The sequence below is a fragment of the Taudactylus pleione genome, unplaced genomic scaffold (assembly GCF_031769625.1).
Source record: "Taudactylus pleione unplaced genomic scaffold, aTauple2 ptg000043l, whole genome shotgun sequence".
Lineage (NCBI taxonomy): Eukaryota > Metazoa > Chordata > Amphibia > Anura > Myobatrachidae > Taudactylus > Taudactylus pleione.
In genome coordinates, this window is record NW_028284445.1 from 17976531 (window position 1) to 17989365 (window position 12835).

The window sequence follows — 12835 nt, forward strand, 5'->3', positions numbered from 1 at the left end:
CGTTTACATTTATTCTATACCTAGATATCTACTCTCAGGGGTGCACCTCCACACCTTTTACCTTTATTCTATACCTAGATATCTACTCTCAGGGGTGCACCTCCACACCTTTTACATTTATTCTATACCTAGATATCTACTCTCAGGGGTGCACCTCCACACCTTTTACATTTATTCTATACCTAGATATCTACTCTCAGGGGTGCACCTCCACACCTTTTACATTTATTCTATACCTAGATATCTACTCTCAGGGGTGCACCTCCACACCTTTTACATTTATTCTATACCTAGATATCTACTCTCAGGGGTGCACCTTTTACCTTTATTCTATACCTAGATATCTACTCTCAGGGGTGCACCTCCACACCTTTTACCTTTATTCTATACCTAGATATCTACTCTCAGGGGTGCACCTCCACACCTTTTACCTTTATTCTATACCTAGATATCTACTCTCAGGGGTGCACCTCCACACCTTTTACATTTATTCTATACCTAGATATCTACTCTCAGGGGTGCACCTCCACACCTTTTACATTTATTCTATACCTACATATCTACTCTCAGGGGTGCACCTCCACACCTTTTACATTTATTCTATACCTAGATATCTACTCTCAGGGGTGCACCTCCACACCTTTTACATTTATTCTATACCTAGATATCTACTCTCAGGGGTGCACCTCCACACCTTTTACCTTTATTCTATACCTAGATATCTACTCTCAGGGGTGCACCTTTTACCTTTATTCTATACCTAGATATCTACTCTCAGGGGTGCACCTCCACACCTTTTACCTTTATTCTATACCTAGATATCTACTCTCAGGGGTGCACCTCCACACCTTTTACCTTTATTCTATACCTAGATATCTACTCTCAGGGGTGCACCTCCACACCTTTTACATTTATTCTATACCTAGATATCTACTCTCAGGGGTGCACCTCCACACCTTTTACATTTATTCTATACCTAGATATCTACTCTCAGGGGTGCACCTCCACACCTTTTACATTTATTCTATACCTAGATATCTACTCTCAGGGGTGCACCTCCACACCTTTTACCTTTATTCTATACCTAGATATCTACTCTCAGGGGTGCACCTCCACACCTTTTACATTTATTCTATACCTAGATATCTACTCTCAGGGGTGCACCTCCACACCTTTTACCTTTATTCTATACCTAGATATCTACTCTCAGGGGTGCACCTCCACACCTTTTACCTTTATTCTATACCTAGATATCTACTCTCAGGGGTGCACCTCCACACCTTTTACATTTATTCTATACCTAGATATCTACTCTCAGGGGTGCACCTCCACACCTTTTACATTTATTCTATACCTAGATATCTACTCTCAGGGGTGCACCTCCACACCTTTTACCTTTATTCTATACCTAGATATCTACTCTCAGGGGTGCACCTCCACACCTTTTACCTTTATTCTATACCTAGATATCTACTCTCAGGGGTGCACCTCCACACCTTTTACATTTATTCTATACCTAGATATCTACTCTCAGGGGTGCACCTCCACACCTTTTACATTTATTCTATACCTAGATATCTACTCTCAGGGGTGCACCTCCACACCTTTTACATTTATTCTATACCTAGATATCTACTCTCAGGGGTGCACCTTTTACCTTTATTCTATACCTAGATATCTACTCTCAGGGGTGCACCTCCACACCTTTTACCTTTATTCTATACCTAGATATCTACTCTCAGGGGTGCACCTCCACACCTTTTACCTTTATTCTATACCTAGATATCTACTCTCAGGGGTGCACCTCCACACCTTTTACATTTATTCTATACCTAGATATCTACTCTCAGGGGTGCACCTCCACACCTTTTACATTTATTCTATACCTAGATATCTACTCTCAGGGGTGCACCTCCACACCTTTTACATTTATTCTATACCTAGATATCTACTCTCAGGGGTGCACCTCCACACCTTTTACCTTTATTCTATACCTAGATATCTACTCTCAGGGGTGCACCTCCACACCTTTTACATTTATTCTATACCTAGATATCTACTCTCAGGGGTGCACCTCCACACCTTTTACATTTATTCTATACCTAGATATCTACTCTCAGGGGTGCACCTCCACACCTTTTACATTTATTCTATACCTAGATATCTACTCTCAGGGGTGCACCTTTTACCTTTATTCTATACCTAGATATCTACTCTCAGGGGTGCACCTCCACACCTTTTACCTTTATTCTATACCTAGATATCTACTCTCAGGGGTGCACCTCCACACCTTTTACATTTATTCTATACCTAGATATCTACTCTCAGGGGTGCACCTCCACACCTTTTACATTTATTCTATACCTAGATATCTACTCTCAGGGGTACACCTCCACACCTTTTACATTTATTCTATACCTAGATATCTACTCTCAGGGGTGCACCTCCACACCTTTTACCTTTATTCTATACCTAGATATCTACTCTCACGGGTGCACCTCCACACCTTTTACCTTTATTCTATACCTAGATATCTACTCTCAGGGGTGCACCTCCACACCTTTTACATTTATTCTATACCTAGATATCTACTCTCAGGGGTGCACCTCCACACCTTTTACATTTATTCTATACCTAGATATCTACTCTCAGGGGTGCACCTCCACACCTTTTACATTTATTCTATACCTAGATATCTACTCTCAGGGGTGCACCTCCACACCTTTTACCTTTATTCTATACCTAGATATCTACTCTCAGGGGTGCACCTCCACACCTTTTACCTTTATTCTATACCTAGATATCTACTCTCAGGGGTGCACCTCCACACCTTTTACATTTATTCTATACCTAGATATCTACTCTCAGGGGTGCACCTCCACACCTTTTACATTTATTCTATACCTAGATATCTACTCTCAGTGGTGCCCCTCCACACCTTTTACATTTATTCTATACCTAGATATCTACTCTCAGGGGTGCACCTCCACACCTTTTACCTTTATTCTATACCTAGATATCTACTCTCAGGGGTGCACCTCCACACCTTTTACCTTTATTCTATACCTAGATATCTACTCTCGGGTGCACCTCCACACCTTTTACCTTTATTCTATACCTAGATATCTACTCTCAGGGGTGCACCTCCACACCTTTTACATTTATTCTATACCTAGATATCTACTCTCAGGGGTGCACCTCCACACCTTTTACCTTTATTCTATACCTAGATATCTACTCTCAGTGGCGCCCCTCCACACCTTTTACATTTCTTTTATACCTAGATATCTACTCTCAGGGTGCACCTCCACACCTTTTACATGTATTCTATACCTAGATATCTACTCTCAGGGGTGCACCTCCACACCCTTTACATTTATTCTGTACCTAGATAATTGGGTTTAACTATTATTGTTACTGTGGATAATTTTGTGAGTAGAAACTACTAGTGAAAACTTAGGCTTAGGATATCCCCACTTTCCCTCCCCACCTTCCTTTCCTCTGACATTGGACAGTTGTATACTAGTTACAGACTTTTTGAAAGAGTTTGGGGTTCACCGTTCAAGTCATAGGGGCCTATTTATTATTCACTGGGTTTTTCACGGGACAAATGATTACTGTATTTGTAGTTTCTAGCTCCATTTATCGGAGCTATTTATTAAGATGCTTGCTAGGACAGTGCTTCTGAGGAAGAGGCTTCCTTTGCAAAGCACTGTCTCCCATTGTGAAGCCTTTCGCCGCTAGAGTAATGCAGCAATAAAAACTTCACTCCTAGTGTGCCCTGCAGTACGTTACCATGCATGTGCAAGCAATCCTGTGCATAGTCCAGCTAATGGAGAAGAATCTGAGGATCCCTCTCCAGCATTACTATAGCCCATAGGCTACAGCTGCTAGCACCATCTGAAGATGGAGTTAGCTAACGGGGTCAAGCTTTTTGAAGCTTGGTAATGGAGCCAGACCATAGTCTCCATTGCAAATTAAGGAAACTGCTGCATGCAGTGGTTAGTTTATCTAATTCAAGTTATATCTCTGGCATCAAACTCTTCTTAAATAGTCCCAATAATGAAATCACGCTGAAACTGCACGATTTCCTGCTTTTTAAATAGGCCCCATATTTTGAACCAATTTACTTTCATTTTTAGTGTCATTGTATTTTGGGGTATACTTAAAGGGCCAACACATTAATCTCATTGGTGGATAAATACAGAGAAATAACAATTTCTTCAATACAAATGTGTCCTCATACACCTAGGCTCAATATGCCGTCAAAGAGCCGTTCTGAGTGGAGTATCGTCTTTTTGCCACGGGAATGTCTTACTTCCAATGCGATGCGAAAAACCGCTACACGGGACTACAGTGATTCATTTAATACTGTATGCGACACTTGTGCTTCGTGTTCAGATTCAGCCTTAGTCGCATTGCGACTATGATGCATTTTCAGGTGAAAAAGATGTGAAACAGATGCTCGGCGCAAGCTAAGTCGCACGGCACCTGGAGGGGCTGTTTGTCGCGAATGCAGCAATAGTGTATGAGAACACATTTGTATAAGATTAAGGGGTCTAGTTACTAAGCAGTGTTAGGAGCCAGAGTGAAAAGTGATAAGGTGCCAGCCAATCAGCTGCTAACTGCCATCTCACAGGCTGTGTTTGAAAAATGACAGTCGGGAGCTGATTGGCTGGCACCTTATCACTCTGTCTCCTAACACTGTTTAGTAACTAGACCCCTTAATCTGATAATACTGTTTTTTACCTAATATGTTTTAACAAACACCTGCTACAACTTACACTTATTGTGCCTCATGAAGTGGCTCAGTGATGTCATTGGTTTCAGACCACAAAATGGCTGCCTCTGCGTATAATTTTTGCCGTTTTTACAACTATTCATTCTCTCAAATTTGAAAGCTCAACTTCCAGTGGGATTACATTAATTTTATTTTATATGTTCATTTTGTCTTCTTTGTTTCTAAGGATAATGTTATATTTGAGAGACTGTCAAGAGAATCCCAGTACATGGAACAGACCTTAATCCATCTTGAACAATTTGCTTCCGAAGGTAAAACATGTTGTTGTGATTACTACCGTTAAGGCTTATTACAAGTTTTTCTTTTTTTTCGCCCGCCATTATGCTCCACAATAAGCAGCTTCTACAGCACTTTCTTTCCATACCTGATTTTCCTGTCAAAATCTGGGAGAAAAACAAGAAAACTTTGGGCTACAGAAATCGCAATGGCTCTGGTCACTCATTGTTTTCAACTTTAGTTTTTTTTTCCTTTTTAATCTCATTTCAAGAAGTAAAACACATGGGGAAACATTTACTAAAGTGTATTTTTTTTTAAAAGTGGAGGTGCTGTCCATAGCAACCAATCAGATACTGGCTATCATTTGCCTAGTACATTCTATGAAAGCTATAATTTGATTGGTTTCTATGGGAAATGCCTAAACTTTATAAACCTTAATTAACCCCATTGAATCAAGATAAAAAAAACCTCTAAAATGGGAAACAGACTTCAGTGATGTGTGGTGTAGTATATATTTTTATTATTATTATTATTATTGCATCTTCTTGCCTTACATTTACTCCAAACCTAATGTAGCCCTCAAACCAAACCTGGAAGAGATAAGCATTACTGTATATGATACATAAATCTAAGGAACGACCACTTCTTGGATCAAAGTACTGAGCCTGGGAATAAATCAGTGTTATCAAAGTCTGACACTTATAAGTGTTTTTAATTTATGCCATTGTCTGATAATTGCTTTTGTAGTAAAACTATTTCTCAGCATTTCTGCTGTTTATGTACTCTGTGATAGTGTTAGCCAGGCTACAGCTAATAAAAGCTGTGGTTTAATGACCCCCATGCATAGAACGGATGCAGTAATTGCAGCCACCAGTCACAATCCCGACAGTGTAATCCCGGCAAGGAATCTAACATAGGCGTCGGTATTTCGACGGCGGGACCCCGACAGGACGCTGGACCGATCGTCCAACGCCGGGGGTAAGTAACCACGTAGCAGGGGATGGGGAGGTTAGTTTTAGGGACCCCCAGGGGGACTTAGGGTTAGGCACCCCCCAGGGAGGGTTAGGCTAGGGGAAGGGGGTGTTCGGGTTAGGCACCCCTGGGGGGGTTAGGTTTAGGGTGCGGGGAGGAGCTGTTAAGTTTAGACACTAGGGGGGTAAGGTTAGGGTTAGGCACCCCTAAAGGAGGGTTAGGGTTTAGGTGGGGGGGAGGGGAGGGTTAGGTACTTTACTTACCTTCGTCGGGATCTGCACTGTTCGGCCTGCCGGCGTCGGGATTTCAAATGCTGGGCTCCCGTCCGGCGGGCATTAATACCGATTCCGCCATAGAACATACTGCATTGTCTCTAACTGTATCTTGGGGTGTATATATAGATTTATTGACATTTGTGTCCTCATACACAGTTGCGCCAAACAGCCTTTCTCGGCTCGCTAGGTCCCATGTGACCCGGCTTGCGCTGAGCGTCTTTTTTCCTTTGAAAATGCGTCTTAGGGGTCTATTTACTAAGCAGTGTTAGGAGACAGAGTGAAAAGTGATAAGGTGCCAGCCAATCAGCTCCCAACTGTTATCACACAGGCTGTGTTTGAAAAATGACAGTTGGGAGCTGATTGGCTGGCACCTTATCACTTTCTTATCACTTTTCACTCTGTCTCCTAACACTGCTTAGTAACTAGACCCCATAGTCTCACTTGGATGCGACAAACCGCTTCATGAGACTGCACTGATTAATTTTATATGCCACACCTGTAAAAGTGTCTTTTGAAGCGATTTTGTTTTATCGCATGGCGACTAATGGAGCGTACACACGGTCAGATTTGTCAGACTTGTCAGATTTGTCAGATGAACGACTGAACGATTAAACGATTTAAACGATTTGGACGATTTGACCAAAGTTTTGAACGATTTGAACGAATGAACGATTTTTGACTGCATTAAATGAATGGAATCGTCCAAGTCTGACTGCAAACCCATCAGATGTCAGATATCGTTATCTGACAAACGGGAACGCGCATCGTTGATCGTCCATCGTTCAGGCATGTCAGATATGAACGATTTTCCATCAGATATGAACGACTGAACGATTTTTAAATCGTTATCGTCCATATCTGAAGAAAAAATCTGATCGTGTGTATGCACCATAAGACGCATTTTTGGGCAAAAGAGACAACCTGCGCAGGATGAGTCGCCCCGGTCGACTAGGGCTGTTTTGCGCAACTGCAGCAATAATGTATGAGGATAGATCTGTATGTGTGTGTGTGTCTGCAGCTTTGTACATTTACATGGTCATGTATCCCATTTGTGACATCTCATATCCTTATAAATGACAATAGAGGGTATATTAGTCAGAGCCACACACGCTCTTCTTGTTCGCGCTCTGCCTTCTTCCCACTAGATTGTAGGTACATATAAATATAATATATTTTTTTATTTCATAATACATTATATAGAACATTAACTTGGTACGAATATACTTTAGGACTTCTAAACATTGAAAACCTTTTTATTCATTTATATATATATTTATTATATATATCTACAGGCCTGAGAACGTTGTGCATCGCGTACACAGACTTGGAAGAACCTGAATACAAGGAATGGCTGAGGATCCACAATGAGGCCAGTGTCATTTTGAAGGACAGAGCTCAGAAACTTGAAGAATGTTATGAGGTTATAGAAAAGGTGAGTAGCGCATAATCACTCGACCTCTGACCCTCCAGCTGTTTCTGTACTACAACTCCCAAGATCCTTAGCTGACCTATGCCAAAGGTTAGGTTCCCCTGCTGCTAAGTGTACAAAGGTTTCTGAGCGTGTGGCAGTTTTACCCGATTGTCAAAGCCACGGTTATTCTACAAACGTCACAATATTGTCTATATTCTTTCCATTGTTTTTGTTCGCGAAAATATTTCCACTCCAGGCTACAGGACCCCTCGATCCCTTAGCTATTTCCTTGCAATGACTGTCAGTGCAGACAGGGAACAGGACCACCTGAGGAAAGCACACTCCGGCTATTAGAGCGAGGCATGACATCACCGTGAACCTGATATTGCAGCTTTGTGTGACACGATAACCCTTTATTACTCTATTGTAAACATGAAATATCTGCACTATCTTGCGGTCCCACGAGCGTAGGGCTTAGCAGGGCAGACCTTGAGAGTTTCCTGAAAATATGAAAGCAATTAATAACTCGTATGATGATCCCACTAAGCAGCTATGGATAGCTGACAGAAAGGGCGCAGCCAAGGTAAAATGGAAGGGACTGTGGAAGTAAAGCCGAGGTCGTAGTCTGTGTTATTAATACAGCAATTGAAGCTAAATTGGTAATGATGAGATCGTGAGAGAGTGGCCCCATCCTCACTAGGATAATAACACACTCATTTTAGGGAGGTTAATAGATTTGCATGAGACCTGGCAATGAATCAGAGAGGAGCCTGATCGCTTGCAGAAACAAATTACAGTATGCTTGTCGCAATTATTTTATGGACGGAGACAAACTCTGTTAATATATTACAGGTGGAGTCTCACATATCCAAATATTCCGAAATACAGAATATTCCAAAATACGGAATATTATTAGCATGACTGAGATAGTGATACCTTTGCTTTCTGATGGTTCAATGTACACAAACTTTGTTTTAGGCACAAAAGTATTATAAATATAGTATAAAATTACCTTCCGGCTGTGTGTATAAGGTGTATATGAAACATAAATGAATTTCATGTATGTAGACAAACTTTGTTTGAGCCACAAAATTATTGAAAATATAGTATAAAATGACCTTCAGTCTGTGTGTGTATAAGGTGCTATAAACTGGTGTCCTCACTGTGACATTAAACATGTTTCAACCGGCTAAGGCAACCTTTGTGTGGGTAAAAATGTGCCTGCACCGCCATTGGCACAGGAGAAGGGGGTGGTGTCACATGTCATTGGGGTCTGTCCACCCAATCGGGACAAAGCTATACTAATTGTTACATGAGCGGCACATCCCTCAAATTGGGTCAGTTGGGATGTATGTAATACACTAGGGCAGAGTTTCCTGAACTCCGACATTACAGTCCAGGTGTTAAGGATAGCCATGCTTGAGTCCAAATGGTTAAATCAAAGTGACTGAGGTACTAATTAAGTCAACTGTTCTCAAGCATGATTATCCTTAAAACCTGGACTGTAATGGCGGAGTTTGGGAAACAGTGCACTAGGAACTAGTGACAATAATAAGTCATAAGGCAGCCATTTTATCGACTGAGTGCCTGATTCACTACCGATTGCAACAGCGATTACGCACGCAATTGGCTGATTGTTGCGTACTGCGAATGCTTCGCAGTGCGTGTGTGCGAACCGGACACTGCAATCAGGACTGCAATCGCAGTGACTACTCAGACCCATCGCAGAGTGATTGACAGGAAATGCCATTTGTGGGAGTTGACGGGTGGTTGTCAGGGAAACGCAGGCGTGCCAGTGCGATAGAACGCTGTTGCATGGGCGTGCATAAATTATCCACTGCGATGCCGTACGCAATCTGAGGTCTCATAGCCTGCGATGAAGTTAGCAATTTCTGAGACCTTGTGCAAGTGTGCGTGAGGCTTTGATGGTACTCGATTGTACTGATGGTTTCACAGTCTTGCTAAACATTACGGAAGTGTGTAAGGTAAAGTGGGCGTCCTTATGTTGTGCTGCAACGGCATAGCAATCGCAATGGATTAGCATACTATCACAGTAAAACTGCGTGCGTAATCACTATTGCAATCGCAGTTGCGATCGTTAGTGAATCTTATTCAGGAACATGCAGCTAACAGTGCACTAGGAACTAGTGATGTCACTGAGGCATTAGGCAGCCATTTTATTGACTGAGCCAATGTTTCGGAACATGCTGCCTATCAGTGTGCTAGGACCTCGCAGTATAACTTTGTGCATGATGTCTCATCGATAGCGCCCACAACAAGGCTGCCTATAGTGTCAGTAGGCAACAGGTCCACCTCAGCAAGTGGAAGCAATGCTGTACTTCTGTAAACACTGGCAGCAGAACACACATATCTACAGAGAGGTTAGTGAAAACTAAATTACTCTGTTTTCTCCAGAATTTGATGCTCCTTGGTGCCACAGCGATCGAGGACCAGCTACAGGGAGGAGTCCCAGAAACTATTGCCACCTTAATGAAGGCTGAAATTAAAATATGGGTTTTAACTGGCGATAAACAGGAAACTGCTGTCAATATAGGTACAGTAATGTTTATTATGATCAAAGTACAACCTTAAAGCTGTATGTATAGGAATACATATGCTATACTGTATGATTGTGTATTACATTTTTGTTTAATTATAAATCCAGTTACAAAATGAAAACTTGAAATTTTATTCCGAGAAACATGTTCGTATTATGATTTTCTGTAAATGCTTTTTTTACTTCGTGGTTAAGTTGTCATGTGTTTAAAACTGTGCAAGTAACCATAGCAATGAAGTACAGAAAAAAAAAAAAAAGAATGCAAACAAAGTACTCCAGACGCGGTTTGGCCACATCAGCCTACTTACTAACTTACGCTAATGCGATTATCCCTCCGCCTATCCCGAGTATTTGTCTATCTTCATGCAGAAAGCCATGCTGCCCACCGGTATTGTATCTGCAGCCATAATGATTAGTACCGTGACTTACACACACTCCATGCCAATCCGCAGGCCTCAAACAAGCACGGAACCCAGGCTATATGCCCATAACACTCCCATGACACTCTCGTGAGCCACATCTGTTCCATGTGTCCGCACAGTAAGAACCCAGTGTCCGGCCAGAGATGCCCATTTCGTTGAAGGCTATGTCCGTTCTAGATCTGACACACATACGGAGCTCCTTGCCTCTGTGGCCACTTCGTTCAAAGCAAGCGCAGACCACATCTGCTGTTTTTACTACATGCACAGTCTGCAGAAAATCTCAAGATGCCCCCGCTTTTGGGCTTGCGTGGAAGTCAGACTCAGGCCCTGATGTAGCTATTTTTTATTTATTTTTAGAACATATTTTATTGAGAGATTTGTCATACCATAAAGTACAGTCCAAAAACTTCTCCAAGACTCTTGAAAAAAATAAGGTAGTATCAAGAAAGTAAACAAAATTATCGCAAACAAGCGGAAAAATAAAAATGGCAAAATGCAATGTCCAATTGTGGATACAGAGTACAGTAATGGTCATGTAGGGCAATTAGTGGTGGTGAGATCAGTAACTAGTAGAGCAAAACCGGCAGAATATGCATAGTGAGCATCTCACAACCAATCCCCTAGAATGGAGAAAAAGAATAGGACCCACTGCTCCAGAGAACACAGAAAAGGGGAGGGAGAAGGGGAAAATTATAAAATCCAAGTAAGCAAAGGAGAGGAACACAGTATACACTAGAAGGGGGCACCATGGGTAAGAACTTCCATGTTGTATCAATCAAATAGAAACAATTCCGCAGGGAGACTTTAACTAGAGGTGAAAGGGTGCCAATATAGGGCAACCAAGTATAAGAGTCTTTCTGCCAAACCCTCCTTATTCACCAAGGTCTCAGTCCAATCCATCATAAATAGAGATCCTAGGAAGCCTCAAGGCAATGTCAGGGAAGTTAGGGACTATATTTTGGGAATGTAACTGCTTTTAATTTCCCCGTGGTGCCCTTACACAGAGCACCGGTCGCTATCCTGAAGGAGAAGCAGCCAGGAGCTTTTTACATTTGAAGTTGCATGCTGCTGCTCCTCCATCGCTGTGTTACATTGGGAGTGTGACGCTTGGCTATGACGTCACAGCCAAGCACAATAATTCCAGTGCCGGACTTGGCTATGATGTCACAGCCAAGCACAATGATTCCACTGCCGGACTTGGCTATGACATTATAGCCAAGCACAATTATTCCAGTGCCGGACTTGGCTATGACGTCACAGCCAAGCACAATGATTCCAGTGCCGGACTTGGCTATGATGTCACAGCCAAGCACAATGATTCCAGTGCCGGACTTGGCTATGATGTCACAGCCAAGCACAATTATTCCAGTAGCGGACTTGGCTATGACATTATAGCCAAGCACAATGATTGCAGTGCCGGACTTGGCTATAACGTCACAGCCAAGCACAATAATTCCAGTGCCGGACTTGGCTATGATGTCACAGCCAAGCACAATGATTCCAGTGCCGGACTTGGCTATGACGTCACAGCCAAGCACAATGATTCCAGTGCTGGACCTGGGAGACTGGGGAAATTGCGGTGTTTTTGATGGTGAATAGGAGGGAAGATAATACGCTCTGTTTTGGAAATGTTGAGCAATAGAGAACATGTGACATCCATGTGGAGATAACAGGGAGACAGTTGGCTATATAAGATCATACCGAATGGCAGACATTCTGAAATAAGAGATCAATTTGGGTGTCATCAATGTAGATGGTGTAGTAGAATGAGTGGATTAATTCCCCAAGAGAAAATGTGTACAGTAAGAAAGCAGTGGGCAGTGCACAGGGCCAGGTGGGACGCTAATATATAGTGGAAGTGAATGGGAGGGGTTGAGTACGGGTTGCCGGCGCTTGAGATCCCAACGGCCTGATGCCGGCATCCCGACAGGGTTATGATACCGACACCTGATGGTCATTATCCTCCCCCTCTCCCTACCCCTAACCCTACCTCCCCGGAGCCTAAATCTAATCCTTCCCCCTCAGTGCCTAAACCTAACCCTCCCCCTAGTGCCTAACCCCACTACTTACCTTCGGAATGCTGTCGCCGGGATACTGACAGGTGTCGGGATTCCAGCGCCAACACTCTAAGCGTTGGCATCCCGACTGTCAGTATTATAACCTCATCCCGATGGGAGAATG

The 12835-nt window shown here is 42.5% G+C and overlaps 1 protein-coding gene across 2 annotated transcripts in view; it reads left to right on the top strand.

Annotated features, from left to right (window-relative positions):
* Nucleotides 1-12835, top strand: part of ATP8A2 (ATPase phospholipid transporting 8A2) — a 758530-nt gene that overhangs the window by 218500 nt on the left and 527195 nt on the right. For both annotated transcript variants that reach the window (XM_088460283.1, XM_088460284.1), the window contains 3 exons: nucleotides 4968-5052; nucleotides 7557-7696; nucleotides 10091-10229. In XM_088460283.1, coding sequence (XP_088316409.1) covers nucleotides 4968-5052; nucleotides 7557-7696; nucleotides 10091-10229 — 364 coding nt within the window. The remainder of the gene's footprint in view (nucleotides 1-4967; nucleotides 5053-7556; nucleotides 7697-10090; nucleotides 10230-12835) is intronic.